The sequence below is a fragment of the Equus caballus genome, chromosome X (genome assembly GCF_041296265.1).
Source record: "Equus caballus isolate H_3958 breed thoroughbred chromosome X, TB-T2T, whole genome shotgun sequence".
Classification (NCBI taxonomy): domain Eukaryota; kingdom Metazoa; phylum Chordata; class Mammalia; order Perissodactyla; family Equidae; genus Equus; species Equus caballus.
The window spans coordinates 141,375,174-141,402,500 of NC_091715.1; the positions used below are offsets into that span (position 1 = coordinate 141,375,174).

General features: G+C 45.6%; 1 protein-coding gene across 11 annotated transcripts in view; it reads left to right on the plus strand.

The window, feature by feature from the left end:
• The window catches only part of MAMLD1 (mastermind like domain containing 1), a 222,932-nt gene that overhangs the window by 139,401 nt on the left and 56,204 nt on the right, over positions 1–27,327 (plus strand). For 10 of the 11 annotated variants that reach the window (XM_070256695.1, XM_070256696.1, XM_005614569.4 and 7 more), the window contains one exon: positions 20,466–20,624. In XM_070256695.1, coding sequence (XP_070112796.1) covers positions 20,529–20,624 — 96 coding nt within the window. In that variant the 5' untranslated portion in view covers positions 20,466–20,528. 11 annotated transcript variants of the gene reach the window in all.

The window sequence follows — 27,327 nt, forward strand, 5'->3', positions numbered from 1 at the left end:
TATGCTGAGGTAATTTCCTTCTATCCCCATTTTGTTAAGAGTTTTTATCATAAATGGCTTTTGGATCTTGTCAAATGCTTTCTCTGCATCTATTGAGATGATCATGTGGTTTTTATTGCTCCGTTTGTTGATGTGGTGTATCATGTTGATTGATTTGCAGATGTTGAACCATCCCTGTATCCCTGTTGTGAATCCCACTTGATCACGATATATGATCCTTTTGATGTATTGCTGAATTCAGGTTGCCAAAATTTTGTTGAGAATTTTTGCATCTATGTTCATCAGCGATATTGGCCTGTAGTTTTCCTTTTCTGTGCTGTTCTTGTCAGGCTTTGGTATCAGAGTGATGTTGGCCTCATAGAATGTCTTAGGAAGTGTTCCATCCTCCCTAATTTTTTGGAATAGCTTGAAAAGGATAGGTATTAAATCCTCTCAAGTTTGGTAGAATTCCCCAGGAAAGCTGTCTGGTCCTGGGGTTTTATTCTTTGGGATGCTTTTGATTGCTGTTTCAATCTCTTTCCTTGTGATTGGTCTGTTCAAATAATCTGTCTCTTCTTGACTCAGCTTTGGGAGGTTGTAAGAGTCTAAGAATTTGTCCATTTCCTCTAGGTTATCCATTTTGTTGGCATATAGTTTTTCATAGTATTCTCTTATAATCCGTTGTATTTCTGTGGCGTCTGTTGTTATTGCTCTTCTTTCATTTCTGATTTTGTTTATTTGAGCGTTCTCTCTTTTTTTCTTTGTAAGTCTGGCTAGGGGTTTGTCAATTTTGTTTATCTTCTCAAAGAGCCATCTCTTTGTTTCATTGACCCTTTCTACTGCCTTTTTTGTTTCAATAGCATGTATTTCTGCTCTGAATTTTATTATTGTTCTCCTTCTGCTGACTTTTGGCTTTGTTTCTTCTTTTTCTAATTCAGTTAGGTGTAATTTGAAATTGCTTATTTGGGATTTTTCTTGTTTGTTAAAGTGTGCCTGTATTGCAATGAATTTCCCTCTTAAGACAGCTTTTGCTGCATCACATGAGTTGGTATGGCATGTTATCATTTTCCTTTGTCTCCAGATATTTTTTGATTTCTTCTTTAATTTCTTCAATGATCCATTGCTTGTTCAGTAGCATATTGTTTAGTCTCCACATCTTTTTCCCTTTCTCAGCTTTTTTCTTGTAATTAATTTCTAGCTTTACAGCATTATGATTGGAGAAGATGTTTGTTATTATTTCAGTTTTTTTTAATTTATAGATGCTTGCCTTGTTTCCCAACATATGGTCTATCCTTGAGAATGTTCCATGTGCACTTGAGAAGAATGTGTATTCTGCTGTTTTGGCATGGAGTGTTCTATATATGTCTATTAAGTCCAACTGGTTTAGCTTTTCATTTAATTCCACTGTTTCCTTGTTGACTTTTTGTCTGGATGATCTGTCCAATGATGTGAGTGGGGTGTTGAGGTGCCCTACTATTATTGTGTTATTTTTAATGTCTTCTTTGAGGTTTGTTAATAGTTGCTTTATGAACTTTGGTGCTCCTGTGTTGGGTGCATAGATATTTATAAGCGTTATTTCTTCTTGATGGAGTGTCCCTTTGATCATTATATACTGCCCGTCTTTGTCTTTCTTTACCTGCCTTATCTTGAAGTCTACTTTGTCTAATATAAGTATTGCGACCCCTGCTTTCTTTTGTTTGCCATTAGCTTGGAGTGTCGTCTTCCACCCCTTCACTCTGAGTCTGTATTTGTCATTGGAGCTGAAATGTGTTTCCTGGAGGCAACAAATTGTTCTTTAATCCATCTTGCCACTCTGTGTCTTTTTATTCGAGAGTTCAATCCGTTTGCATTGAGGGTGATTATTGATGTCTGAGGGCTTAATGCTGTCATTTTATCATTCGTGTTCCAGTTTTCCTGCATTTCCTTTGTTTCTCATCCTGAGTGTTTTGGTCTACCCATTGAATTATGCAGTTTTTTATGCTGTGTTTCTTTGTTTTTTTCCTCATTTGTTTTTTGTGTCTCTGGTCTGCTTTTTAGTTTAGTGGCTACCCTAAAACTTCAGGCTTCTTTGTAGAAGAGAATGATCTTCAACCTGCAAGTGATAGATTGGTTGGTGATGCTGCTCAGCTAGACTTGAAGACTGTGGTGGATGAAGGGGTTGTGAGAGGGCTGCCTGGTTGCTGACGGCCAGGGTGAACGACAGGCCAAGGTGCTGAGGGAGAGGAAGCATTTGCCGACAAGACCTTGAACCTTTACCCATGGAGCTTAAGGAATCACACAGAACTGCAAAAAAAGAACCATAAACCATCAGATGGGCATGTACTTCCAAATTTTCAGAAAAGAAATTCCTTAACTTGGGTATCTTATGTAGCTATAGTTAGCTCGATGTTGCTCCCTGGAAAAAGTGTGGAACGTGCTGTTAGAGAAATAGTGCGTGAATAATTGCTTGCTTAGAAAAGGAAACCAGTACAAAGTGGGTCTAAAACCAAAGCAGAAAGAGCAGGCACCCCTCAGAGCCACCCCAGGTTCAATAGGTGCAGCTTGTGGTGTTAGAAGCACCTTCTTTTCTGTTGGAAGAGCTCGCTAGGCAGGTAGGTCAGAGAAAAGCAGGCTAGTGTTTTTGGACCTCAGCAAAGCAATTGGCAGTGTCTGTTGTGAAATCCTCGTTTACAGCCCAGTTATGTGATTGTGTAACCAATTAAAGGACTGAATTCAAAGGCCATAGATAATGGATTAATGTTCTCCCTTAGAGAGGGAAGTCTAGAGGCAGGTCCCACGGCTCCCTCCTGGCCTGCTTCCCTTTTTCTCAATGATCTGGACAAGAATAGAGAAATCGCTCTTACCAGATTTGCCCCTGATATGGTGCCAGAGGGTGATGAATTCTCTGTAGCACGAAATTGGGATCCAAAGAGATCTTGATGAACTCAAGATCGTCATGGGAAATTTAACAGGGACAAATAAATGCCAGGTCTTACATTTGGGTCCTGAACTTATCTGCTCAAGTGTAGGATGGGGGAACAGTTGCTTGAGAAAAAACTGGGGACTTCTAGCTGACCGTGATCTCAGTGTGATTCAGCAGTGAGCTGAGCCTGCCAGCAGTGTTACTGTGGCCTCAGGCTGCAGTGCCAGCAATGGCCCGTTGGGCATGGAGGGGAAGATGCTGCTGTGGCCGCCCCTGGAGCCTGGTGCTCAGTTCACATCAAGCGATACAGACAAGCAGAGGTAGCTGGAGTGGTGAGAGGCAGGGTGGTGAGGAGCCTTGGAGTTACCTGCATGCAGCCTGTGGCCTCCCTGAGCTGTGACTTGAACCCAGGGCTCCTGATTCCAACTTCAGACCTTTTTACTAAACACCTGTGCAGGACTCTGTAGGCAGCATAATAGTGTGCTGCAATACTGAACACCAAGCCTTGGATTCGTTTTATTCTGATTCTTCTGAGTATGTTGACAAATGCTTTGAGAGTTGGAAAACATTCGGTGGAAAGCAGAGACCCTATTGGCCTTTATAGGTGGGTGGGCAAGCCCCTCTAACTTCCAACACCCAAGAGAAACTCAGCACAGATACTCTCTCATAAAAAGCAATTTCTTAAATGAATATGGAATGAATTTCATAAACCACCAGCGGTTTCTTAACCGTTTTAAATGGTAAGCGTTATGGGGTGCCAGCCTGGTGGAGTAGTGGTTAAGTTCACACGTGCCAGTTCGGCAACATGGGGATCGTGGATTCAGATCCCGGGTGTGGACCTACACACCACTCATCAAGCCATGCTGTGGTGGCATCCTATATACAAGGTAGAGGAAGAGTAGCACAGATGTTAGCTCAGGGCCAATCTTCCTCAAGCAAAAAGAGACTGGCCCTGAGCTCACATCTGATGCCAATCTACCTCACCAAAAGGAAGAGGTAAGCATTGTGAAAACATCCCCTCCTGGGTGCACCAAGGTCAATAGCCAACACAGTTTCACTGTACCTTAGCTTTGCTGCAGTACAGAATGAAAAGTTTGTCTCTTATACCTTCTCTGCAACTCTTTCATCCTTGCTTTGGATATGCAAAAAGAAGGATGAATCAGTATGACACGGGCGGCTTCATTGGATGAATGAACGGATGGCTAATTGGATGAATGAACTGCAAAGTCTTGGCACAGAGTGTTTATTTGGAGTGTTTCCGAATTCCCGATAACTTTGCACACAGTTGAAGAATGGTAATGGATGACATGCCACTGAAGAGCCTGCAGCTCTGTGGGTCTGTAATGTGTCATGGTGATATGCCTTTCAAGTTCTAGCTATTTGAATCCTTAAACCCCCAAAACGTACATTTGTATTTGACCCCAAATATTTATCCTTGAAGGAATTAGAGCAAGGACTGTAGAAGTTGTGGAGGTGGCACTGATTTGGATTTTGAGGAAATCAGTCCAGAAGAAATAAATACAGTGGCTAAAGTCCAGCTCAGGAGTAACCAGAACTGTGTGATTCCTGGCTGGCTCAAGATGCCTCCTCAGGCGAACAGAGCTGGCTGGGGCCCCTGAGAAGGACAGAGTCAGCCTGAGGCAGGTATTCCTGAAACTTCCTCTTCCTGGTAAACTAGCACACTGCACATGCATCCTCCACAGTTTTAAGCTCCAGCCAATGGCATATTTTTTCCTGACTCAGGGAAGACAATTTTGATCCAGAGAAGATGTCCTCCTCGCCTCCAGTCTGAGCATTTGGGCCTCTGGGATGGAGGAGTAGTAGCCGTTGGTCAAATGACTGGCATCTAAGATCGGCTTGGGACTCGGCGGGTTCTCCTTTGCTCCTGGTGGATCACAGCGGTGGAGCTTCCTGTTTGATACATAGGCGAACTCAGCCCGGGGCAGGCAAGGGGAAGCGACTTGGGTAATTTGAACTGTGGGAATCTGCTGTTGCTGTCAACCAGAGTAGCCTACCAAAAGTATGCATGTCAGTTTTCCCTTCCAGCCCTTTCAGAGGCCAAAAGCTGGCTGGCTGCACATTTGTCTTGCCTGTTTATCATGCCATGCAGCTCAAAGCACCATTTCCAAAATGCACATCAATTTTCCCACTTTCTTTGGAAACCAGAGCCATTGGTGCCGACTCACGATAGATAAATATCTTGAAAATTAGATTGTTTCCTCCAAAGCTGGTGGTAGCAGCCTTGACTGTTTTCTTTCATTTGTGAAATAATACCTAAAATATTTGCAAAGAAGCATTTCCAAGAATGGAGAGAACCTATTCCATCGTAATAGGCACTGAAAGCACATTTTCCTCCATCAAATGAGATCTCACGTGAAGTCTGTAAGGGCAACACTAGGATTTTTTCTCTGTCATTCTAAATCCATCCAAAAAGTGGAACGTATTAAGGAAGACAACTTAAACATGAACTCCGCACAGATCTTTTCTTGCCTAATAGTCTTTGTTGTAATGGCTGTTCTGTTTCTTCTTTTAACTCACTGCTCCTTTTGGCCATTCGTTAAGTACCTTTCCTTCTGCCCACCTTCTTAGGTGGTTTTCTCAGTTGGACCCACCACAGTGTACTCGGAGACAGGAGGTGCAGAGCTATGGGGACAGCTCCTTGCAATGCCCGGTGACAACTCAACTGCCCACATTTCTCTTAGCTGCGGCCTTCCTCATTTCCTCCCACTTTCTTTGCAGAGCACTTTGGGCTCTGAAGTTGATAAAGAATTCTTTTTTTTTTCTTGTTCCCTTTTTTTTTTTACTGAGGTAACATTGGTTTATAACATTATATAAATTTCCTGTGTACATTATTATATTTCAACTTCTGTATGGACTGCATCATGTTCAGATGAAGAATTCTTGAGCATTGTCTGAATTAATGATCCAGGGCTCTGATCCCCAGGTTGTCTTGTCTAGAATCTGAGGGAGTCATGAGTCTTTGGTTTAATGTGGAATGAAGGGACCCCAAACTCCACCCAGCCCCACTAGGAATCTCGAGCTGGTCTTACTTCTCTCCAGCAGCCACTGAAAACAAGTCTGTTTGTGCGCTCTGGCTGGTGAGTCATAATAGGTGGATGGCCAGAGAGGAAAGTCGCTGCAGAGGTGGCGCCAGCTGGCAGTCCTCATAGGGTCCTCCAGGCCAAGCTCTTCAGTATATTGAAGGAAAGTGAAACCGAGAGAGGGGAAGCGACTCACTCATCAGCCTTGGCAGGGAGTGGCTGAAGCCTCAATGCTGCCGGCACTTCTTTGAAGAGAGGCAGGGTCACTGGACAGCCGGGGAGGCTGCCTTGGGATTTATTAGGCTTCTTCTGCCCAGTACCTTTCAGAATGTGCACCCAAGGGAATATTAGATCGAGTGTCTGTCTTCAGCCGGACAGTTGTGCCCTGACTTGGGATTCAGAGAACCTGACTTCTAGTGACAGCTATCTCCGTCCTTCATTCCTTGTTATCTGGACAAGTCTCTGCCTCTATTTCCCTATCTGTACAAGATGGGAGTTACCTATAATCTTTAATTTTCCCTTCCAGTATTATTTTAGGATTCTAACCAAGCTGAAACCATACAGGAGGGAGAGGACAAAAAGGGACTGCTTCCATTCCGCTCAGTTGCTGGCACCGTTTCCTGCTAAAAGTACTTTGCAGACCTTTACTTGCCTACTTCAGCCTGCTGCTACAGCTTGCACCTGGGCCCAGGTGGCACGTGTTTGCAAGCTGTTTCTACACTCTGCAGCTATTGCCTGCTGAAATTGCTGCAGAACCAAACCCTGTCTGACATTTCCCTCCTCCCTAGCCCAGCGTATCCAGTTATTCTTGTATGATAAGTGTAGGGACATCATTGCTTTTCAGATCATTTCAAGGGGAGAAGAACCTTGCTTGTGTGTGCCTTCAGGGCCACAGCTGAGTGGTGAGCAGGGCCTGGGAAGGAGGCGAGCAGCTCTGGTTCTCTTCCCCCTGCCGCCTGGCACTGGAGCTGGCCAGACGGGGAGGGAGGGGGCCAGGTCCCACCGGTGCTTTTCAGGAGAGAGAGAGAGAAAGGCTGTGTGTGTGTGTGTGTGTGTATGTCTTTGTGCACATGTGTCTCTGTATGCATGTCTGTGTCTGTCTTTGTGCATTTGTATGCTTGTGTATTTCTGTGTGCATGTGCGCTTATAATGTCTGTGTGTTTGTGTGTATATGTCTGTGTGTTTCTGCGTGCATGAGTGACTGTTTGTGTGTATGTGTGTGTACTGATTTATGAGCAGGATGGTCTGGACCTGTAGAGGACGCCAGAACAGTTTCCCGGCACCCTCCAACACAACCCCAACTTTGGTGATCAGCTGTGGAAAAGCTTAGGAGAATTCAGCTGCCAGGCATTCAGCGCACGACAAAGCCAGTACATAGAGGGTCCGGTCTTCATCCTGACTGCCACTGTAGATCCCAGAGTGCTTTCAATTCTCAAAGTGCATGATGTCTGTAGAATAGGAGAAGATGACGCTGAACAAGTCCAGTAAGAAATGAGGTCTTCACAAAACTTGGCCTCACGTCACCTTGCAGGCTAGTTCTGCGGCAGTCAATCACGTGACAAATTAGCATTGTCATCACTGCTGTAAGACTGTCTTCGTCTGCCCTCATTTCTTAGTGTTCCCAAGTTCCAGAAAACTCTGTTATCTGCTTACCATAATGGGTAGCTACTGTCTGCTGTACGGTCTTAGAGTCAAATCAGCTTTCAGGGCAGGGCCACCTGGAGAAAGTTTGCTCTCGACTGACTTGTTGGTTTCTACAAGTCTTGGCTCCTTGAAGCAGATCTGCCGTGCGAGCCCACTGTATGGGACCATGGGACGCTTGTCCTTGCCAGGAAACCCAGGCCCAAGCTGATTCATCACTGAGTGGCACATGACCAGGTGTGTGTGCAGTGGGGAGGGCATTTTTTTTAAAGATTGGCACGTGGGCTAACAACTGTTGCCAATCTTACTTTTTTTTTTAAGGGTTGGCACCTGAGCTAACAACTGTTGCCAATCTTTTTTTTTTTTCCCTGCTTTATCTCCCCAAACCCCCCCTGTACACAGTTGTATATCTTAGTTGCAGGTCCTTCTAGTTGTGGGTTGTTGTGGGACGCCGCCTCAACGTGGCCTGACGAGTGGTGCCGTGTCCGCGCCCAGGATCCAAACCCTGGGCCGCCGCAGCGGAGCACGCGAACTTAACCACCCCGCCACGGAGCCAGCCCCTGGGCGGGGGGAGGGCATTTTTAACATTAGTGGCGTGATATCCTGAAACCAAAAGTCGGGAGATTGGAGAGTTCCCAGGGAGCAGCAGCAGTGGTTTCAAAAGTAGGATCAACCAGAGCTGGAGATATTATTCCACACTGACTGTGTAGATTGTTTATTGATTATGTGGGTCACTGGGGAAAGCGCGCCAGCACTGCTGTGTCACTAATAGGAGAAAAGGCCCGTTGACATCTCATTTCAAAAGCAGCCAGTCTTGCTGAGCATGGAAGATACATACTTTTTTTCTCCAAAAACTTATAATATGTTGCTTAATCCTTTCTCTAAAAGGAACATCTTTCTAAAACCCCAAGTTAAATTAAGGAGTGATAACAATTTGGGCTTTATAAAAGAAAAGGTTAATTAGTATATAGTTAACATACCATACAATTCACTCTTTGAAAGTGTACAATCCAACGTGTTTTTGTGTATTCACAGAGATGTGCAACCAGTACCACAATTAATTCTAGAATATTTTCATCACCCTTAAAAGAAACCCTATATCCATTAGTAGTCACTCTACAGTCTCCCTCTCCCCCCAGCCCTAGGCAACCACAAATCTACTTTCTGTGTCTATAGACTTGTCTATTCTGGACATTGCATATAAATGGAATCATACAATATGTGGTCTTTTGTGCCCAGCATCTTTCGCTTAGCATAATGATTTCAGGGTTCTTCCATGTCGTAGCGTGTCTCAGCACCTCATTCCTTTTTGTGATGGAATGATATTCCATTGTATGGATAGACCCCATTTTGCTTATACGTTCACCAGTTGGTGGACATTTGGATTATCACCACCTCTTGACTGTTATGCATAGTGCTGCTGTGAACACTCATGTGCAAGTTTTCATATGGACCTGTTTTCAGTTCTCTTGGATACAGATCCAAGAGTGGAATTGCTAGATCAGACAGCTACTCTCGGTTTAACTTGTTCAGGAGCCACCAGCATGTTTTCCAGAGTGACTGCACCATTTTACATTCCCACCAGTAATATATGAGGGTTCCAATTTTTCCACGTCACTTTGGACTTTTTAAAGTCAACTTTTAAAAACTAAAAGTAGTGTTTTAGAATATTGACATATTTATTAGCACAAGGTTATAATTGTATGTCTTACAGCTCTTGCGTACTGTCAAAACAGTCCTTTCAAATGCACAGAAATACTGAATGACGTATTCTGCATGCCTAAGGATGCATGTGCTCGAACACACCAAGTCGTCAAGGCTCTGGGCTCAGGGACTGCCTCAGAGAGTTCTAGTCCAGCCCGCCACCACAGCTTGAACCCACTCTGCAGACCCACTCAGCACATCGTTCCTGATCCTCTACTGTGTGCTCTCAACACTGGAGCTGCAGCCACATAGAAGGCACGCAGCCTTCCCTCACGGATCTTACAGTCTAGAGGGGGAGCTGCATGCTAGACAAGTACTTGCTGCCAAGGGCCACGGGGACACAAAGGAAGCTCTTCATATGTACCTTGTAGGAATGTTGAAGAGAGCCGGTGAAATACTCTATGTAAATCACCAAGCCAGATGCCTGACTCATAGTGGACACCCAATGGTAGCTGTTAGATTTCTGTATAGAACTTTGCATTTGACACGTGAGGGAACTGAGTCTTTGAGGTTAAGCAGCTTCCCCAGTGCCCCGTAACTCATGGCTGAGGAGACAGCTTTTCTGCTTCAGGGCCTGTCATTGGGCTCTAAAGCCCCGACTATACGGACGTCTAGAAGCCTGGCCTTCTGAACCCTTGACCTGCCTATCTCCAGCCAGGGCTCTACCTGCCTCTCCCAAGTCTGGCTCCTGCTGTACCAGGGCATCCTACTTGACTCATGCCAAGCTTAATACCAAGATTGTTAGTGGCAGGTGGTAATTAGTAACAGTTAGCTAGTCCCTTTTAGAGCAGGGTGATCTGCAGTGATTAGAGCCCAAAGTGGCCATGATTGATGGCAGTGGGTTGATGGGTTTATTCCTCATGCAGTGTTCTCTGCCTATCAACAGCCCCACACTTCTTTCCAACATTCAGGCTGGAAGTCTGGAAGACAGGAGAGGCCTTAGCCTCCTGGTCTGATACAGCCAACCATCGAGCATGTGAATCTTCATTGGAGGTGCCTCTTTCCCATTGCTTCTTCTCCATTCCCACATGGCCCCTGCACCACAGTTTTGTCTATAAAAGTTTGTAAAGCATTTGCCACAAGCCAAGCAGTGTGTCAGGTGCTCTAGTTCAGAGCTGCCTGGGATAGGATGATCCCTGGCTTCAGGCTAGTGGGGCGGGCTGAGTAATAAAAGTCCAGAACTGCGTGTTCTCTAAGTGCCAAAAGCCAAAGACTGCTCTGGATTAGGGACACTCCCGCTCTTGGTCATCCTAACGAGAGGTGATCCTTCCCCACAGAAGAGTAAGTAAGCCCAGAAGCTCAGAGTAACCAGTGAGCACACTCTGCTGTGGACACAGACCCATCCTCACTAGCATCTGCACCTTCCCTGTGGAAGTGTTTCTATCCCTAGTGTATTAGTTTGCCAGGGCTGCTGTAACAAAGTTCCATCGATTGGATGGCTTAAACAACAGACATTTATTTTCTCATTGTCCTAGAAGGTAGAAGTCTGAGATCAAGGTGTCAGTAGGGCCGCACTCCTACTGAAGGCACCACAGAAGGATCTCTTCCAGGTCTTTCTTCTAGTGCTTGGTAGTTCCTTGGCTGTGGCAGCATAACTCCACTATCCACGTGATGTTCTCCATGTGTTTGTCACTCTGTGTCCAAATTTCCCCTTCTTATAAGGACACTAGTCATACCAAATTAGGGGCCCACCCATTCCAGTATGGCACCACCTTGACTAATTCCGTCTGCAATGACTCTATTTCCAAATAAAGTCATATTCTGAAATACTGAAGGTTAGCACTTCAACATATGGATTTGGGGGGGACACAATTCAACCCATAACACCAGTGTACATGTTTGAAGACAGATTTGAGTTATTTTGCCATCAACATTACCTCCACCCAACTAGATGTGTTCCATTTGAAACCCGGAGGTCTTCTACTTTTTTCTTTGCTTTGGGGGCTAAATTCCACCCTTGCAAAATGAAGCCTTTAATATCGAATATCTTCCATCATGACCAAAAATCTGCCCAACAATCTGGAGACTCAGGGCGGGGCATCTTGGCCTCAGAGATTTCCTTGGGAATTGCTGAGCAGCACCCGTCTCCTCACCCTCACCGCATCCGGGAGGGCAGAGGAGGAAGCAATCAGGATGAGGAACACACTCAGGTGTGTCGGGTGCACCTCAGAAGTAGTCACCCAACTTGGCTTGACAGTGCAGCTCACCTTCTGACCTTCCCGTCTGAAGCCCAAGGCTGCATCTGCTCCTTATTAGCTCATTTCTTCTCTAATTTGGTGGGGGCTGTGGCGGGGGTGGAGTTGGGGGTGGTACTAGGGCTCCTTTGTGCTTTTAAAGATTTCGGTCCTTCAAGATTGCGCCTGTGGTGTCCTCATGCTCTCCTTCCCTCCTTCCTAGTGCCTTTGATTTGGCTCCTGATTTCCTTCCTCTGTCATACCTGGAGTCAGGTGGCAACAAGGTAGAGCTGGCCCCAGCTGGCACTTTGAGATGGACCTCAGGGATCTGGCCTGGGAAGTAAGAGGTCAGGTACTGGAGGCCTTGGCTAACACGAGGAGGGGTGAGCCAGTGATAACCCCAGAGGTACTAGAGTGCCTTCAGAGCTCAGACCGATATCACCCAGATATCTTCTGTGTATGAGTGGCTAGGGGCCCCCAGGCATGTGCTTAGAACCTGAGGGAGAAAGGGAGACTGCCCACAGGCCTCTGCTCTGAAGCTGAGGTCTGAGTACACCCCTCACCACACCCCACTCCCCATGTGCACAGGCTACAAAACCACAGAGCAACGCATCTCCCTGGAGCATTAACTTACTTGAGGATGGGGTCATTTTCTTTCTGCATTAAATACAACATGGGTAGAGCATGAAATAGAAAGTTGAATTCACGTGGATTTATGAGGCTGAAATCCACAGTGCATGGGGCAGATGGCTTTGGGGTTCATCTACAGCCCTGGATTGTGCTTGGGTGAGAAATGTTGCCAGGGGTTTGGTTTCTTTTTATTGGGGGCATAAGCTTCCTGGAGGCGGGGAGAAGGAGCCCAAGCACGCCTCTGGGGTGGGAAACTGGCTTATCCCTGCAGTGGACAGAAAGGTCTGCCCCAGGGCTGTTTCACGGGCCCACATTCATCTAGAGGGAAAGAGGAAATGAGACCATGGCCAGAGGCTGGTGTGCTGAGGGTGAGAGACCCCTTCTGGCTTAGGCCAAACAAAGTCAATTTCCAAGCAGAGATCTCTTGCCAGCATCCCCTCCATTGGCCACACTCCTCAGCCCTGGGCCCAGCCACCACCCAAGCACGGTGGTGTGGTGGTGGGCCAGCAGGTTGCTCCTGCAGACCAGAGAATTGAGCCTTCGTTCAGGAAGCTCTGGCCATTACCCCTACCTGTCCCCTTTATGTTGGCTGCTGGGAGCCACAAAGGGGCAGGGCAAGACGTTAGTGGAGTGGAGTCTTTAAAAGCCAAAGCATTATTATTTTTTTTTCCCCATTTTTCTTTAAGGCCGAATGGATAGCTTGTTTGATGTCCATAGGCTTTGTATTGCCAGCCCTGAAATGAGATCTGGGTCTCCATCCCCCACACAGACTCGAGCCACTGGGCCAGGGAGTTAGTGATGGCCTCAGCAGTAAATGAGGTCTCTTTTCTCCATTTTTGTTTGGGTGCGTTGTATACTATATACCACTTTGTCCTCATTGGTGTGTCTCTCTAGACTCTAGTATTTAAGTGAGGTCACAGCCAAGGCCTCCTGCTTGATCCTTGAAACACTCAAGAAAGATTTGGGTGGGAATTGTTTTTTAGAGAATAAAAAGGTCTGGGGGCCAGCCCAGTGGCATAGTGGTTAAGTTCACGGGCTCCACTTCAGTGGCCCAGGGTTTGCAGGTTTGGATCCTGGGTGCACACCTACACACCGCTCATCAAGCCATGCTGTGGCGGCATCTCACATACAAAATAGAGGAAAATTGGCACAGATGTTAGCTCAGCGACAATCTTAAGCAAAAAGAGGAAGATTGGCCATAGATGTTAGCTGAGGGCCAATCTTCCTCACCAAAAAAAGAATAAAAAGGTCTGTACAAACTTTTGTAAATTGCTTGGAAAAAAGCATGCTACTTAGGACATATCCCAGAGGCAATAAGAAGAATCAGTGTCCCCCCTGGATCTGGGCACTGAAATCTTTTTTGAATAGCAGTTAGCTTCTTGTTTTGAGATAATTGTAGATCAACAGGGAGTTGCAAACACAGTACAGAGAGGCCCCCAATGGTTATAGCTTATGTAACAGTTGTACAATATCAAAACCAGGAAATAGCTACAAGTTTTCGTGTGGACATAAATTTTCATTTCTCTGGGATAAATGCCCTAGGGTGCAATTGCTGTGTCATGCGATAGTTGCGTGTTTAGTTTTATAAGACACTGCCAGCCTGCCTTGCTGCACCATTTTGCATTCCCACCGGCGATGGATGAGGGACGCAGTTTCTGCAGTCTCACCAGCTTTCGGTGTTGTCACTGTTTTTAATTTTAGCTATTCTGAGAGATATGTAGTGGTATCTCATTGTGGTTTTAATTTGCATTTCTCTAATGGGTAATGATCTCCAACATCGTTTGCCATCCGTAGAAACTCTTCAGTGGAGTGTCTTTTCGTGTCTTTTGCCCGTGTTCTAACTGGATGGTTGGTTTTCCTACTGTTGAGTGTTGAGATTCTTTATCTATTCCAGCTAGTTGTTCTGGATCAGATCTGAGGTTTGCAGATGTTTTCCCCAGTCTGGACCTTGTTTGTTCATCCTATTCACAGGGTCTTTCACAGAGCAAAAGATTTCACTTTTGGTAACATCTGGTTTATCAATATTTCCTGTTACAGGTCATGCTTTTGATGTCAAGTGTAAGAAAGAACTTTTTGCCTAACTCCGCATCCCAAATATTTTCTCCTACCCTTTTCTAAAACTTGTATAGTTTTGTCTTACATTTAACTCTATGGTCCATTTTGAGTTAATTTTTCTGTAAAGTATGGAGTTGAGGTTGAGGTTCACTTTTTGCCTATAGATGTTCCATTGCTCCCAGACCATGTCTTATAAACACTATCATTCTTGCACTGAATTGATTTTGCACTTTTGTCAAAAATCCGTTGGGCATATTTGTGTGGATCTATTTCCAGGTTCTCTCTTCTCTTCCGGTTACCTATGTGTCTGTTCCTCTGCCAGTACCACGCAGTCTTCATTAATGTAGTCATAGAATGTCTTGAAACCGAGTAGATCAATTCCTTCCACTTATTCTTTCTTTTCCAAAATTGTTTCAGCTCTTCTGCTTCCTTTGCTTTTCCATATAAATTTTAGAAGAATTTTGTCTATATCTACAAAAAATCTCGCTGGGATTTTGATAGGATTTGGTTAAAGCTGTATACCACTTGGGGAAAAGTTGACATCTTTGGTATGTTGGGTCTTCCAATCTGCAAACGCAGAGCGTCCCTCCATTCATTTAGATCTTCTTTGATTCCTTCCAACAGTGTTGTGTGGTTTTCAGCATACCAGTCCTACACATGCTTTGCTTGGTTCTCACCTAAGAATTTTTTGAGCAATAGTGTGCTTTTAATTCCGATGTCCATGTGTTCATTGGTGGTATATAGACATGCAATTGATTTTTATGTGTTGATCTTGTATCCTGAGACCTCCCTGAACTCACTTATTATTCCTGAACTTATTATTCCTATAAATTGCTTAAGCTTTTCCATGTAGACAATCGTGTCAACTGCAAATAGAGAGAGTTTTACTTCTTCTTTTCTAATATGTATGCCTTTTTATTTCATTTTCTTGCCTTTATGGACTAGCTAGAACTTCCAGGATTATGTTTTTGTGTTTTGTTGTTGTTTTTAATTGAGATATATTTGACGTACAATATTGTGTAAGTTTAAGGTGTACAACATATTGATTTGATCCAAGCAATGAAGAGAGGAGATATCCTTGCCTTGTTATCCATCTTAGAGGGAAAGCATTGTTTTTAATCGATTAAAGTGTGATGTTAGTTGTAAGTTTATTACAGATATTCTTTATCAAATTGAGGAAGTTCCCCTCTGTTCCTGGTTTTCTGAGAGTTTTTATCATTATTGTGTGTTGAATTTTGTGAAGTGCTTCTCTTTCTGCATCAAATGGTATGATCATGTGATTTTAATTGGATTTTTTTGTTTTGAGAGAATCATAGATTCACACGCAGGTGTAAGATATAATGCAAATAGATCGCATCCACCCTTTAGCCAGCTTCCCCTGATGATAGCATCTTGCAAAACTATAGTACAATATCACAACCAGGAATCTGACGTTGGTGCAGTCAAGGTGCAGAACATTTCCATCACTACATGGATCCTACATGTTCCCCATTTATGGATACATTCACTTCCGTCCCACACTGACCCCCTCCTTAATTCTTGGCAACCACTAATCAGTCCATTTCTGTAGTTTTGTCATTTCAAGAATGTTATATAAATAAATCACACAGTATGTAAGTTTTGGGGATTGGCTTTTTTTACTCAGCATAGTTCCCTGAGGATTCATCCAGGTCATTGTGTATATCAACAGTCGTGTCTTTTTATTGCTGAGTAGTATTCTATGGTATTTGTTGTTAGTGCCATTGAGTCGATTCAGCTCCTAGTGATCCTGTGTACAGCAGAGCGGAACCCTGCCCAGTCTTTCTGAGCCATCCTCTCACCTTCCAGTGCTCTATCAGACAATGCTCCAATGCCATTCATAGGGTTACCATGGCCATTTTTTTTGCAAGTGGGTGGCCAGGTCTTTTTTCCTTGTCTGTCTTAGTCTGGAAGCTCCACTGACACCTGTCCACCATGGGTGACTCTGCTGGTATTTGAAATACTGGTGGCATAGCTTTCAGCATCACAGCGACACACAGCCACCACAGCATGACAACTGACAGATGGGTGGTGTGGTTCCCCGACCAGGAAATGAACCTGGGCTGTGGTGGCGAGAGTGCAGAATCTTAAACACTAGAGCACCAGGGTTGGCTATCCCATGGTATTCACGTACCAGTGTGTTTAACAATTCATCCACTGAAGGATTTCTGGGTTGTTTCCAGTTCGAGGCTATTATAAATAAAGCTGCTAATTGGAAAGTGTGAATCCTGCAACTTTGTTCTTCTCTTTCAATATTATTTTGAGGTTATCATATAGTTTTTGTTCTTTTGCCTTTTAATATGGTGGATAATGTGAATTGACATTGAATATTGAACCAGCCTTGCCTCCCTTGATCATAATGTATAATTCTTCTCAGAAAGTGCTAAAACTTCGTTTGGGATTTTTGTGTCTGTATGCATGAGAAATATTAGTGTGTGGTTTTCTCCCTTGTACAGCCTTTACCTTTGCTGTCTGGGTAACACAGTGAGGTGGGAAGTATTCTCTCCTCTTCTATGTTCTGAAGAGATTATATAGAATTGGTGCTATTTCTTCTTTAAAGAATTGATATAATTCTTTAGTGAAATCATCTGAGCTTGAAGTTTTCATTTTCTGGAGTTTTTTAAAATTAGGAATTTAATTTCTTTAATAATTATAAGGCTAGTCATATTATTTCATATTGGGTGAATTTTGAGCTTTTGGAATAATTGGTGCATTTCATCTAACTTCCAAATTTGGGTGTGTAGAGTTGTCTGTAGTATTCTCTTATTATCCTTTACATGTCTACAGGGTTGGTACTAACATCCCCTTTTTCATTCCAATATTGGTAATTTGTGTCTTCCTTTTTTCCTTTGTCGGTCTTGCTAGGGCTTGTCAGTTTTATTATTTTGTCAAAGAACTACTTTTTCCCCATTGGCTTTCACTATTTTTTTCCGTTTTCAGTATCATTTCCATGTCACTGTCTGTTCTTTATATTGCCTTCCTTCTGTTTGCTTTGGGTTTATTTTGCTCCTCTTTCTTGGTTCCTTAGGTGGAAAATTACATATTGATTTAGACTTTTCCTCATTTCTCTTGTGTTTAGTGCTATAAATTAACCTCTCAGCACAGCTTTACCTGTGTCCCACAAATTTTCATATACTGTATTTCCAGTTTCATTCAGTTCAATGTATTTTTAAAATTTCTCTTGAGACCTCCTTGTGACTCATGAATTTTTTTAAAGTGTGTTGTTTAGTTTCCAAGTGTTTCGAGATTTTCCTGTTGTCATTCTGTTGCTGTTTCCTACTTTGGTTCCATTATAGTCAGAGAAAACACCATGTATTATTTCAATTCCTTTAAATTTTTTTGGACTGTTTTATAGTCAGAATATGTCTATCTTTATATATATTCCTTGGGTGCTTGAAAAGAATGTAAATTTTTCTGTTTTTGGTGGAGTGATCTATTGTCAGGTAGATCCTGTTAGATGATGGTGTTGTTGAATTCTTCTCTATCTTGCTGATTTTCTACCTAGTTGTTCTATCAGTTTTTGAGAGAGGATGTTGAAGTCTCCACTATAAATGTGAATTTTTCTATTTATCCTTTCAGTTCTTTTAATTTTTGCTTCATATATCATGTAGCTCTGTTGTTTGGTGCATACACAGTTAGGATTACTATGTCTTCTTGGTGGATTGACCCTTTTATCATTATATAATGTCCCTCTCTGTCCCTGGTAATTTTCTTTGTTCTGAATTTTACTTTATGTGATTTTACTAGAGCCACTCCTGCTAGTTCTTTAAAATTAACATTTGCATGATACACCTTTTTCTATCCTTTTACTTTCAGCCTGCCCGTATCATGGTATTTGAGGTGAGTATCTTGCAGACAGCATATAGTTGGGTCCTTTTCTCAGTCCGCTCTCCCAATCTCTGTCTCTGAGTGGTGGACTTAGATCGTTTTCACTTAAGGTACTTTAGTGATAAGTTAATGCTTAATTCTGCCAGTTTATTTTTATTTTCTGTTCATTCTTTATTTTTGTTTCTCTATTTTCTTTTTCCTAACTTCCTGTGGGTTACTTGAACATTTTTTAGAATTCCGTTTGATGATTCATATATAGTGTTTTTGTGTGTATCTTTTTATATACCACTTTTAGTGGTTGCTTTAAGTGTTACGTCATATACACGTAACCTATCACTGTCTACTGGTGTCAACATTTTACCAGTTTGAGTGAAGTATAGAAACCTTACCTCTCTTTCCACCCCCTTACCCTCCTCTGTTTGTAATACAATTGTATTAAAAATTTCTTCCACGTACATTTAGAACCACAGCATGCAATGTTATAATTGGTGCTTCAACCATCAAACATAATTTAGAAAACTTGATAGGAGAAGGAAAGTCTATTATCTTTACCCATATTTTTCTCTTTCCATTGCTCTTTCTTCCTTGATGATGTCCAAAATTCCTTCTTTGATCATTTCCTCTCTGTTTAGAGAACTTCTTTTAGCCATTCTCTCAGGAGAGGTCTGCTGGTAGCCAGTCCTCTTAGTTTTCCTTCATCTGAGAATGTCTTGATTCCTCTTCCATAGCTAAAGCATATTTTCACTGAGTATAGGATTCTGGGCTGATGGCTCTAGTTCAACACTTATTTAGATCTTCTGTTTTAGCTGACTTCTCTGACAATGCTCTGGCAGGGCAGCTGGGGAGTACCATCTCATTTCTGCCACGTGGGGATAGAAGTCCAGGTTCCCCACTCAGCCTTCATTGACACCAGGCAGATTGGGGCTCCTTATTACTGCTGGGCAGTGGTGATAGTTCCAGCTCCCCGCTAGGCTTCCACTGATACCACCCTGGCTGGGATGGGTAGGAATGCCTCATCACTGCGACCTCTGTGTGACCTCTGTGTGACCCCGTGTGACCTCTGCTGACATTGGCAGGGGTAGGATGTGGACTCATTACTGCTATGCAGGAGCAAATGTCCTGACTCTCTATTAGGACTCCTCTGACACCACCCTGGTGGGGACAGGGAGAAACGAATAGTTACTGCCAGATGGGAGTGGAGTCTGGGCCCCTACTTGGCCTTAGCTGATGGTACTGAGTGAAACCACACTTTTTTTCCGTAGTGTTTAGCTGAATTAAAGTGGTTCTTTTTGTTTTTTCTTTTTGAATGGTTCTTGTATGAAAGTTTTCTATCTTGGTAGGCTGCCCCTTTCCTTGTCCCGGTCCTTTGGCTAAAGAGCGCAGGCTTTTAACTGGTGCCTTTTTGTCTGTGCGCATTGGCATTTTGGGTTGCTGGCTTCTTCAGGTCCATGTCCAGGATCTATGAGACAAAAAGAAAACCCAGGGAGCTCATCATGACGTTGTTCCTCAGGCCCCAAGGCCTATCTAGTCTACCTTTTTCTCTCCATCTTTCAGGGTCTCCCCATGTCTGTTTTATATGTATTGTCCAGAGGTTTTAGTTGTACTCAGTGAGAGAATGGGAAAAGTACTTCTCTATTTTTCTGGAGGCAGAAGTCTGGACATTGAAATTTTAGAGCCCGATTCTGTACTGCCAAGGAGATTTATGGGAAGGAGAGCTTCCCTCATATATGAATGCTTTAGCAGAGCTCTTATTTCATGTCCACATTCAAGAAAAACAAAACGAAATGAAACAAACAGCTTTACATGGGTTTGCACCTGTCTGCTCAGCCCTCATAGAGGGCGTACATTGGGGTAGCCACCATCACAGCCTCCTCGGTTAGTTTTTTGTAAACCAGTGCACCGGAGTTTCACGAGCCTGCTCCAGCGTCCATTGCTTCCTTCACTGGCTGTCAGGGTATGAACTGTTAGCTCGCTTGGCTGGGTGCTAAGCGGGCAGAGTTGAGAGCTGCCCCTTCTGTGGGCCATAAGGCCTACACTAGAAGAGCTGAAGGGTCCATAAGCCATCACCTGATCCAACCACCATGGTTTTCATATAAGAAAACTGTGTCAGAGAACGGAAGAGCCTTTCCACAGATCTCACTGCGTACCACACAAAAGCAAAGCCAGACCTAGGAGCCGCATTCCCTGCCTTCAAGCCCAGTGTTATTTTGGTTACATCGGGCTGCTTCTCCACCCATCCCTCAGCTCCCCAGTGGACTTCGCTCTGGCCCATGGCCAGGAAGTGCCATGTCATCCCAGCCAACTACCTCACAAGTGCCCCTCATCCCTGGTGGTGGGAGGGGCTCAATGAGGGGGGTGGGGTGGGGAGAGGGACAGGAAAAAGAATGTGGCTGACTCTGCCCAAACCTGTCCTCAGAATGAAAGTCTGTGATTCACGGGGTCAATGGTCTCATCTTCATATCTGAAAGACAGTGTACTTTTTGTCTCCCTAAGCCCTGTGTCTAGGTCGTTTGGGAAGCGCCTTGGAGAGTCAAGAATAAAATTGCAGGTCAAACAATGGATGACTGGAAAAGTCGGCTTGTAATCAAGAGCATGCTTCCCCATTTCACCGTGGTGGGAAATCGTCAGGAGCCCAGAAAGCTCCAGGAATCGGTCAGAAAATGGGCTATTGGGGGGAAGGGGGGTGTTGAATGCTTCTAATCTTAAACTTGAACGTAGTATGTGTTATTGAAATTCTCTGTGCAAAGTTGGTGGCAGGGAACCAAGTCAGAAGGTAAGGAACTAGAGTCTTGACCTAGAAAGGATCTAGGAGACGAGCTAAGCTTGCCTCTTGTGAGTTTCTGAAAGCGTGGGAAATGTAGTCTAAGGCTCCATCTGGATTCCCAGCCCAGCGATCTCTGCACTGCACCCTTCAGCTAGACACTGAGCAAGGGTGAGAAGGAATGAAAGCCTACTTTTTCTCTTAGAAACCAGGAATGTGGGAGTGCCAGGCTCTAGATGCATTGGATTAGTTTCCTGGTACCACTGAGAGCAGGAAGCCAGTGAGGACATCACAGAAAGAGATTCCCATTCAACACTGGTCCTGGTGTCCTTTTAAAATCTGATTTGACAAATTTCTGCTTTTTTCTTAGAACCCAGACATCATTCCGTATGTCTGAAATGCAGAGTTAGGGATTCCGGTGGTGGCTCTAGGAGCCAGGATAATAGAAGGACCTTGAGAACCACTGGTTAGTTGACGATAAAAGCCTGCAACATTGCCAGTCTACCAAGATTAGCTTGGTTAGTAGGAGTTGCCACAAACACAATGGCTGTTATCTCAGGGTATTAGGTCTGCAGAGGAGTGGCTTGCTTAATCTCTGAAATTAATAGAGCAGAGAGGAAATGGCTCTTAGAGAGCCGTGCGTCTGCTTCCTGTTCAGAGACCTGGAAGCTCGGAGCTCTGAGGTAATGTCATTTCACATAACTAGAGGGCCCGGCTCCTCCAATTCCAAGGGCAATCCACTTATAGTAAGTTAGCTTTCTATTTAGGTTAGTGTTCTGATATGTGCACAGGTGTGGGGGGATTATTGAAACCTTGCTTCTCTTTTTTTCCTCCTTGTCTACCACCAAAAATGTATTGAGAATGTAGTATCAAGTTGGGGATGTAGACATTTACACAACTTTGTTTGCTAGAGTTCCAGCTCTCACAGAGATGGCAGTCAGATGAGATGGCAGAGATGGAGTAATTAGTTGGCCAGTGGCCTCGCCTGCAAATTGCCAGCCCTTCAGTCAGACATCTTCTAGAAGGCAATCTCTAACCTCTATCCTAATTACCCTTTTATTTCTTGCTTCTCTTTGATGGTTAACAACCGAGTCAGTGAAGGAAAACCTCTTGGTAATGCATCCAGAGGCCGTGATCAGTTTCAGAGTGCCTTTCAGTTTCCCCTTTGTTCCACACGTGTTTCCATTCCCAGGAGGGAAGAGTGGTGGCTTGGAGTCGCAGGGAGCCTCTTGCCCCTCTCCTCACGCACCCCATCAGCACCCTTTAAAAAGTGTGACTAGTAAGTAACTGCTTTGATTTCGATCAGTGTAGACCTCAATGCTGGAAGGACTTTTCTTAGAACAAGGCCTTGGAGTGGCCATCGATGCCCTCATTCTGGAGAAGTTGCCATTGCTCATGCCATTTTCGGGCTTGGCTTCTCTTTGCAGATGGCCTTTAGAGTCGTTTGCAAGCCTTGCCAAAAATTCACATTCATTGCTTTAGAGTCACACCTTGCACTTGATCAAAATCAGCCCTTCGCCCTCCTCCATGGCACACCTTGTCCTCTGCCCTTGGCTCTGAGTGACCTGACTGTTTCTGAAACTCCAAGCTATCCTAGAAGACCAAGGATTTTCCCCAATTGAGGAGATGCAAAAAAACGCCCGAGGCTCCAGAAGTAACTCTCTCACATGAGTCCTCTTCACAGTGAAAACCACACTTGTCTTCTTGGAAGATGCATATCGTCTCCAAAGGGGATTTCATTGAGGGAGCCCCTTCCTTTGGCTGGGCCTGACAGGTATGCATGGAGCCTAGCCAAGCCAGGCGCTGCTGCTGCCATCAGCCAGCAGCCAGGGCAGCTCTTGGTTTGAGCCCAGCTGAATTTTCATGGCTGGTCAATCCCTGCAGCCTCAAGAAGACAGCCGGCGCTAGCATGAAGCTCTGCCGCACATGCTGAGGAGCTCAGCAACCAGGTGTTTGTGACCCGAGGGACGGAGATAGACAGATTAACGCAGAATGGGCTGTGAGTTCACCATGAAACCTGTTGGCCCAGCAAGTTATTGCAGGGCCCAGAATGCAGCGGCAAAAGGGGGTGTTTTGTGGGAGCTGGGCTTGCACTTGCTGGGTGCGGCTTGAACTGGATCTCGGCTGTTTCTGTCGCTTGCTCTCCCCCTGACCCTTCATAACATCCAGGGATGATAGCCTGCACTCCAGTGCCAGGAAGCTGTGTGCGTCTGAAAGCATATCTCTCGCACCACCACTCCTCATCCTGCAAGCATCTTTAACACGGAGATCTGATTCAGACATTCAGCTTACCGGGTTCTCTTGTCCTTTTCCCCAAAAAACAAACTAACCAAAAAACATGTTTCAAGTCAAGGTCTTGAAACCTTTATTACATCAAGGTCTTAATATAATGAAATTAAATCGGTCCCAAAGGAGAGTTCTTTTATCAGCCGTGAGATTGCCAGGTGAGTAATTGAGAGCCTCCTCACAGGAAAATGCACATCTGACGTGATGGTTGTTCTTGGCCTAAGACCAGGGCTCAGGGCGCCTAGATTCTAGTCTTGCTTCTGGTCCTAACTGGCTATGAGGCTTTGTCCATCCTTTTCCCTCCCTAAGAACAGAAGTCAAATGAGCCAGGAGTAAGAATAGCCACCTTTAATTGAGCAGTGACTAGGTGCCAGGCACTTGCTAAGCATTTGGGAGGCATTATGTCCTGTAATCCTTAGGATACCCTGGGGATGAAGAGGCCATCTCCAGGAAACTGAAGCTCAGAGAGGTTGAGCAACTTGGCCACAGTCACAGAGATAAGAAGAGGCAGAGTTTAGAGCCTGCTGTCATCACCGCTGTACTCTGCTTCCTCTTGGATCTAAAGCGTGTTGAAAACCACAGAGCTCTGAACACATACCAGGCGGCAGTCATCATCACAAGAAATCTCAGCGATGTAAGGGCCTTTTCAGCGTTTGTTCATTCACTCAGCAGCATGATTGCTTAATGACTCTTGTGATCTGGAGGAAAGAGACTTTCACCTTTTGAACATTTGGGCATCCACCCAAGGTTAATAAGGCACCCAGTCTCTGCAGTTAGTGTATGGAATTTCAACAGGAGGCAGAACATTTGGTCCTTCCCTTTGAAGTTAAGATCGCCATTCCTCCCCCAGATTAGTGGGTCGATTGATTACTAGCACAAGAATCTCTAAAACATTAGCACTCCAGATGGGAGTGCTCTGGAGCCGGCACAGAATTGGGGCTCAGTACAGAATTGGGACTCAGTGTCCCCGTCATATGTCATCTCTGTTTCAGTCTACACCGCACCACGAGTTGCAAAGATTCCTCAGCTGTGAGCAACTACCTATTCCATTCATAAGGCAGCTCCAGACAAAATGAGTGTTAAGAGCATTAGACGTACAGTTGAAGAAGAAAGGAGATCCCGTGCTTGTTGCTCATCTTCTGTGTTTCGTCATTTCCTGATAATACATAGCTCACTCTATAGGTTACAATGAGTTGGCATGCACAGTATTCCTTCCGAGCTTCCCAACTCTTCTCTCTCTTTATGGATGAGGACACTAAGGTCTGAGAAATCCAGTGACTTGCAGAAAGATGCCCATCAAGAAAGTGGGGAGCTACATCAAGTGTCCCCATTTGGGTGACCTCCAGTGCAGTCTGCTTTCCACCCACAGTATGACCAAAACCACCCCTCACTCCTTCTCTTCTCACCTCTGAACGCAAGTGGGACTGAGGACGGGGAGAGAGGAGCCCTGCGTGTAGCAGGGAGTGTGGAGGTTTGAATGGCTACAAAACACTGGTCCTGTTCTATCTGGCCCGCGGCTTTAGACCCGGGACCTTGGAAATACCCAGTCGGAGGAGGTCTTTTCTCACGGGTGTAGGATTTGTACCCATCCTTCTCAGGGGCACATGCTTTTCCTTGTAGAAAGAGCACAAGACTCAGTAAGGAGACCTCGAATTTGATCCCAGGGCTGTAATTAGTGCTTTGAGAGACTTTGAGCGAGTCCCTTTCCTCTTGAAGCCAGAGGGCCTGTCTATCTCTGGCCTCCCACCATAGTTCTGGGCTCCCTTCTGTGTGTGCAGCCCTGTGCTAGATCCTGAGCTACAGCAGTTCATAGCCAAGGAGCAAACGAGTCCACTGGGAGCTAGTCTGTCCTACTCTGTAGTTCAATTTGTCCTACTGTGAAACCAGGGGGAGAGAATGGTTGAGTGGCTCTTTTGTGCGAGCTACTTGTGCCCATCTACTCCTATGACATGGGGATTAATATTTCCACTTTGCCAATGAGGATCCTGAGGCTCAGAGAGGATGGGGACTTTCCCAGTGTTGCACCGTCAGTAGGTTGGACATCACATCTCAAACCCAGGTTCCTGGCCCTGAAGCTTCCCAGATTAGGAGCTCAGATAGTTAGGGCCTCTGCCAGCTGGGCGGGACTCTGGAGGCTCAGGCTAGGGGACAGTGGACAACACAGAGTCCCCGACTGCCTGGAGATTTCATTCCAGCAGCAGAGACAACCCATAAACAGAGAAAGAGTGGAAGCATCTTTACTTCATCCTGGTGGCTCCCTGGAACCATCAGGCCAGCATCATCCACTGCTCAGCCTGTGAATAGCAAGCCAGGTTGACTAACAAGCCCACAGGGAGGTAGGGACAGCCAGCTGAGGCCTGGGCTGAGTTGTCTCAGCAGCCCTCTCGGAAGCCTGGAGAGGAAGCCCAGTGTTCCCTGCTTTGTGCAGGCTGTGGACATGATGCAGCTGCAGGTCTGGCTGCAGGAGAGGGGGCGTTGGTGTATGGCCCCACTTCCAGAAACCAGATGGTACAGGGGCCAGCTCACTGGAGAAGCAGGTGTCGTCAACTCTTACTGAGATCTTGCATGAGTCTCTGGGCTTCAGTCTCTACACCAGTAAAATAGGGTTAATAATCTGCCCTGTGCCCACGTCAGGGTCTCTGGGATGATGAACAAGATGTGGATATGAACGTGATATAAACCACAAAGGGCGTTACTGCTGTTAGCACTATTTTTAATTATCAAAGTTGGGCATTGGCTCAGAAGGGGGATGGGAAATGTGTGTCCTTGGAGCTCAGGTCGAAACACACAGGGCCCCTAAGGATGGCTCAGTCTTCTCAACAGCCCCACTGCACTGAGGAGAGCTGGATTTATGGTGTAGCTCTGAGCATTCTGGGTTAAGGCCTACAATTTGTATGTGCCTTTCTATTTTGGGGATCCTCCCCATGGAGCACGCAGCTGTTTGCTCCCTTTTCTCCCTCCTGCTCTTCCTGCAGTAAGGGCCCTTCCTTGTAAGGGCGTAAAACACCCAACCCGGGTGGGCTGCCAGGCAGAGGCCTTGCCTTCAGGCGAACTTGTTCTGCAAGGGCTGAGCGCTGCTCAGCTTGCACGACACCACTGGGCTCTACATCTGGGTCCTGCCTAGGTAGCCCAGTTCAGCAAACTGGTGACCTGAAAATTGCAGTCTATTTGAAGAGGAGGATGCTGGGAGGGGGAGTTCCGTTGAGCAGCTGGCTTCCGCTGGCATCTGAGAGCTCGACACTGACTATTTCTGAACTTCCAGGAGCCCACGTTGGCCTTGTCTGTATTCCTGCTTGTCCCCTGCCCCCAGCTTCCCTGACATTAGGCCCAAGGTGACAGGTGTCTGAAGCTTGAGCTCCCCGGGGAGGAGAGCGGACACTGTTGGACCCCCGTAGGAGCGGCATGAGAGCCCAGCTGAACTGCAGCTCGGGCACCACCCCCCTCTAGGGTGTGTGCAAACTGGGTCGAGGGGGCAGCCTTAGGGATGTGGGCCTGGGGCTCCCCAAACTCTGGGCTGGCCTGTGCCAGCCGAGGGCTCTTGCTTTGACTGAATATCCCCAGCTGGAGAATTTACTGTGACTCTGCTTGCAGACGGATATTTGGGTCATAAGCTGCCCCTGGGGTGCCCAGTTCCAGACCTGGGGGAGTGGGGAGCCTGTGCTTCCAGGTTTGGGTCACAGATTTTGATTTCTGCAGTGGACATCAAATAATTGGGCAAAACCCTCCCTGCTCTCCCATTGCCTGTCCTCCTCCTCATCTCCTTCCTCCCCCCTCACCAGATCTCCAACCCCCAAAGTACCAAAGCTAGAGAGGCAGGCGTGAGCCGCAGGCAGCTGGGCTTGACCACTGGGGGCCCAGTGCCAAGCGCCAAGGCCCAGGCATGGCTGCCGCTGCCACTGCCTCCCGCACTCCTGCCCCTGCCCCTGTGCACAAACATGCCTTTGTCTGCCTCCCTCCAGTGCTGTGGGGCTCGCTCACGCTCCTGACTCCTCACCCAGAGCTGCTTCTCCAGGTTAGTTGCTCCCCAAGGCTGTCAGCTGGCAGACGCCTGTGACCGGAGATCTGCTCTTATGCCCTCCACCCCTGGCTCAGTACCTGGCTCCTAGTAAATGCTCAGGAAGAAGTGACTGCTCTTCCTCTTGGCCAGAAGGCCCCTTTCAAATCGTCCAAGCCACCCCCTTTGTTGAACATAACAGGCCAAAGACACATAAAGGAAAAGGGGCATGTCCAAAGTCCTTGGGCCAGTTAGTGAGTTCATCACAGTTTCTGAAAAGTGCTTGTCTCTTGGCCTTGTGCTGGAAATGGGAA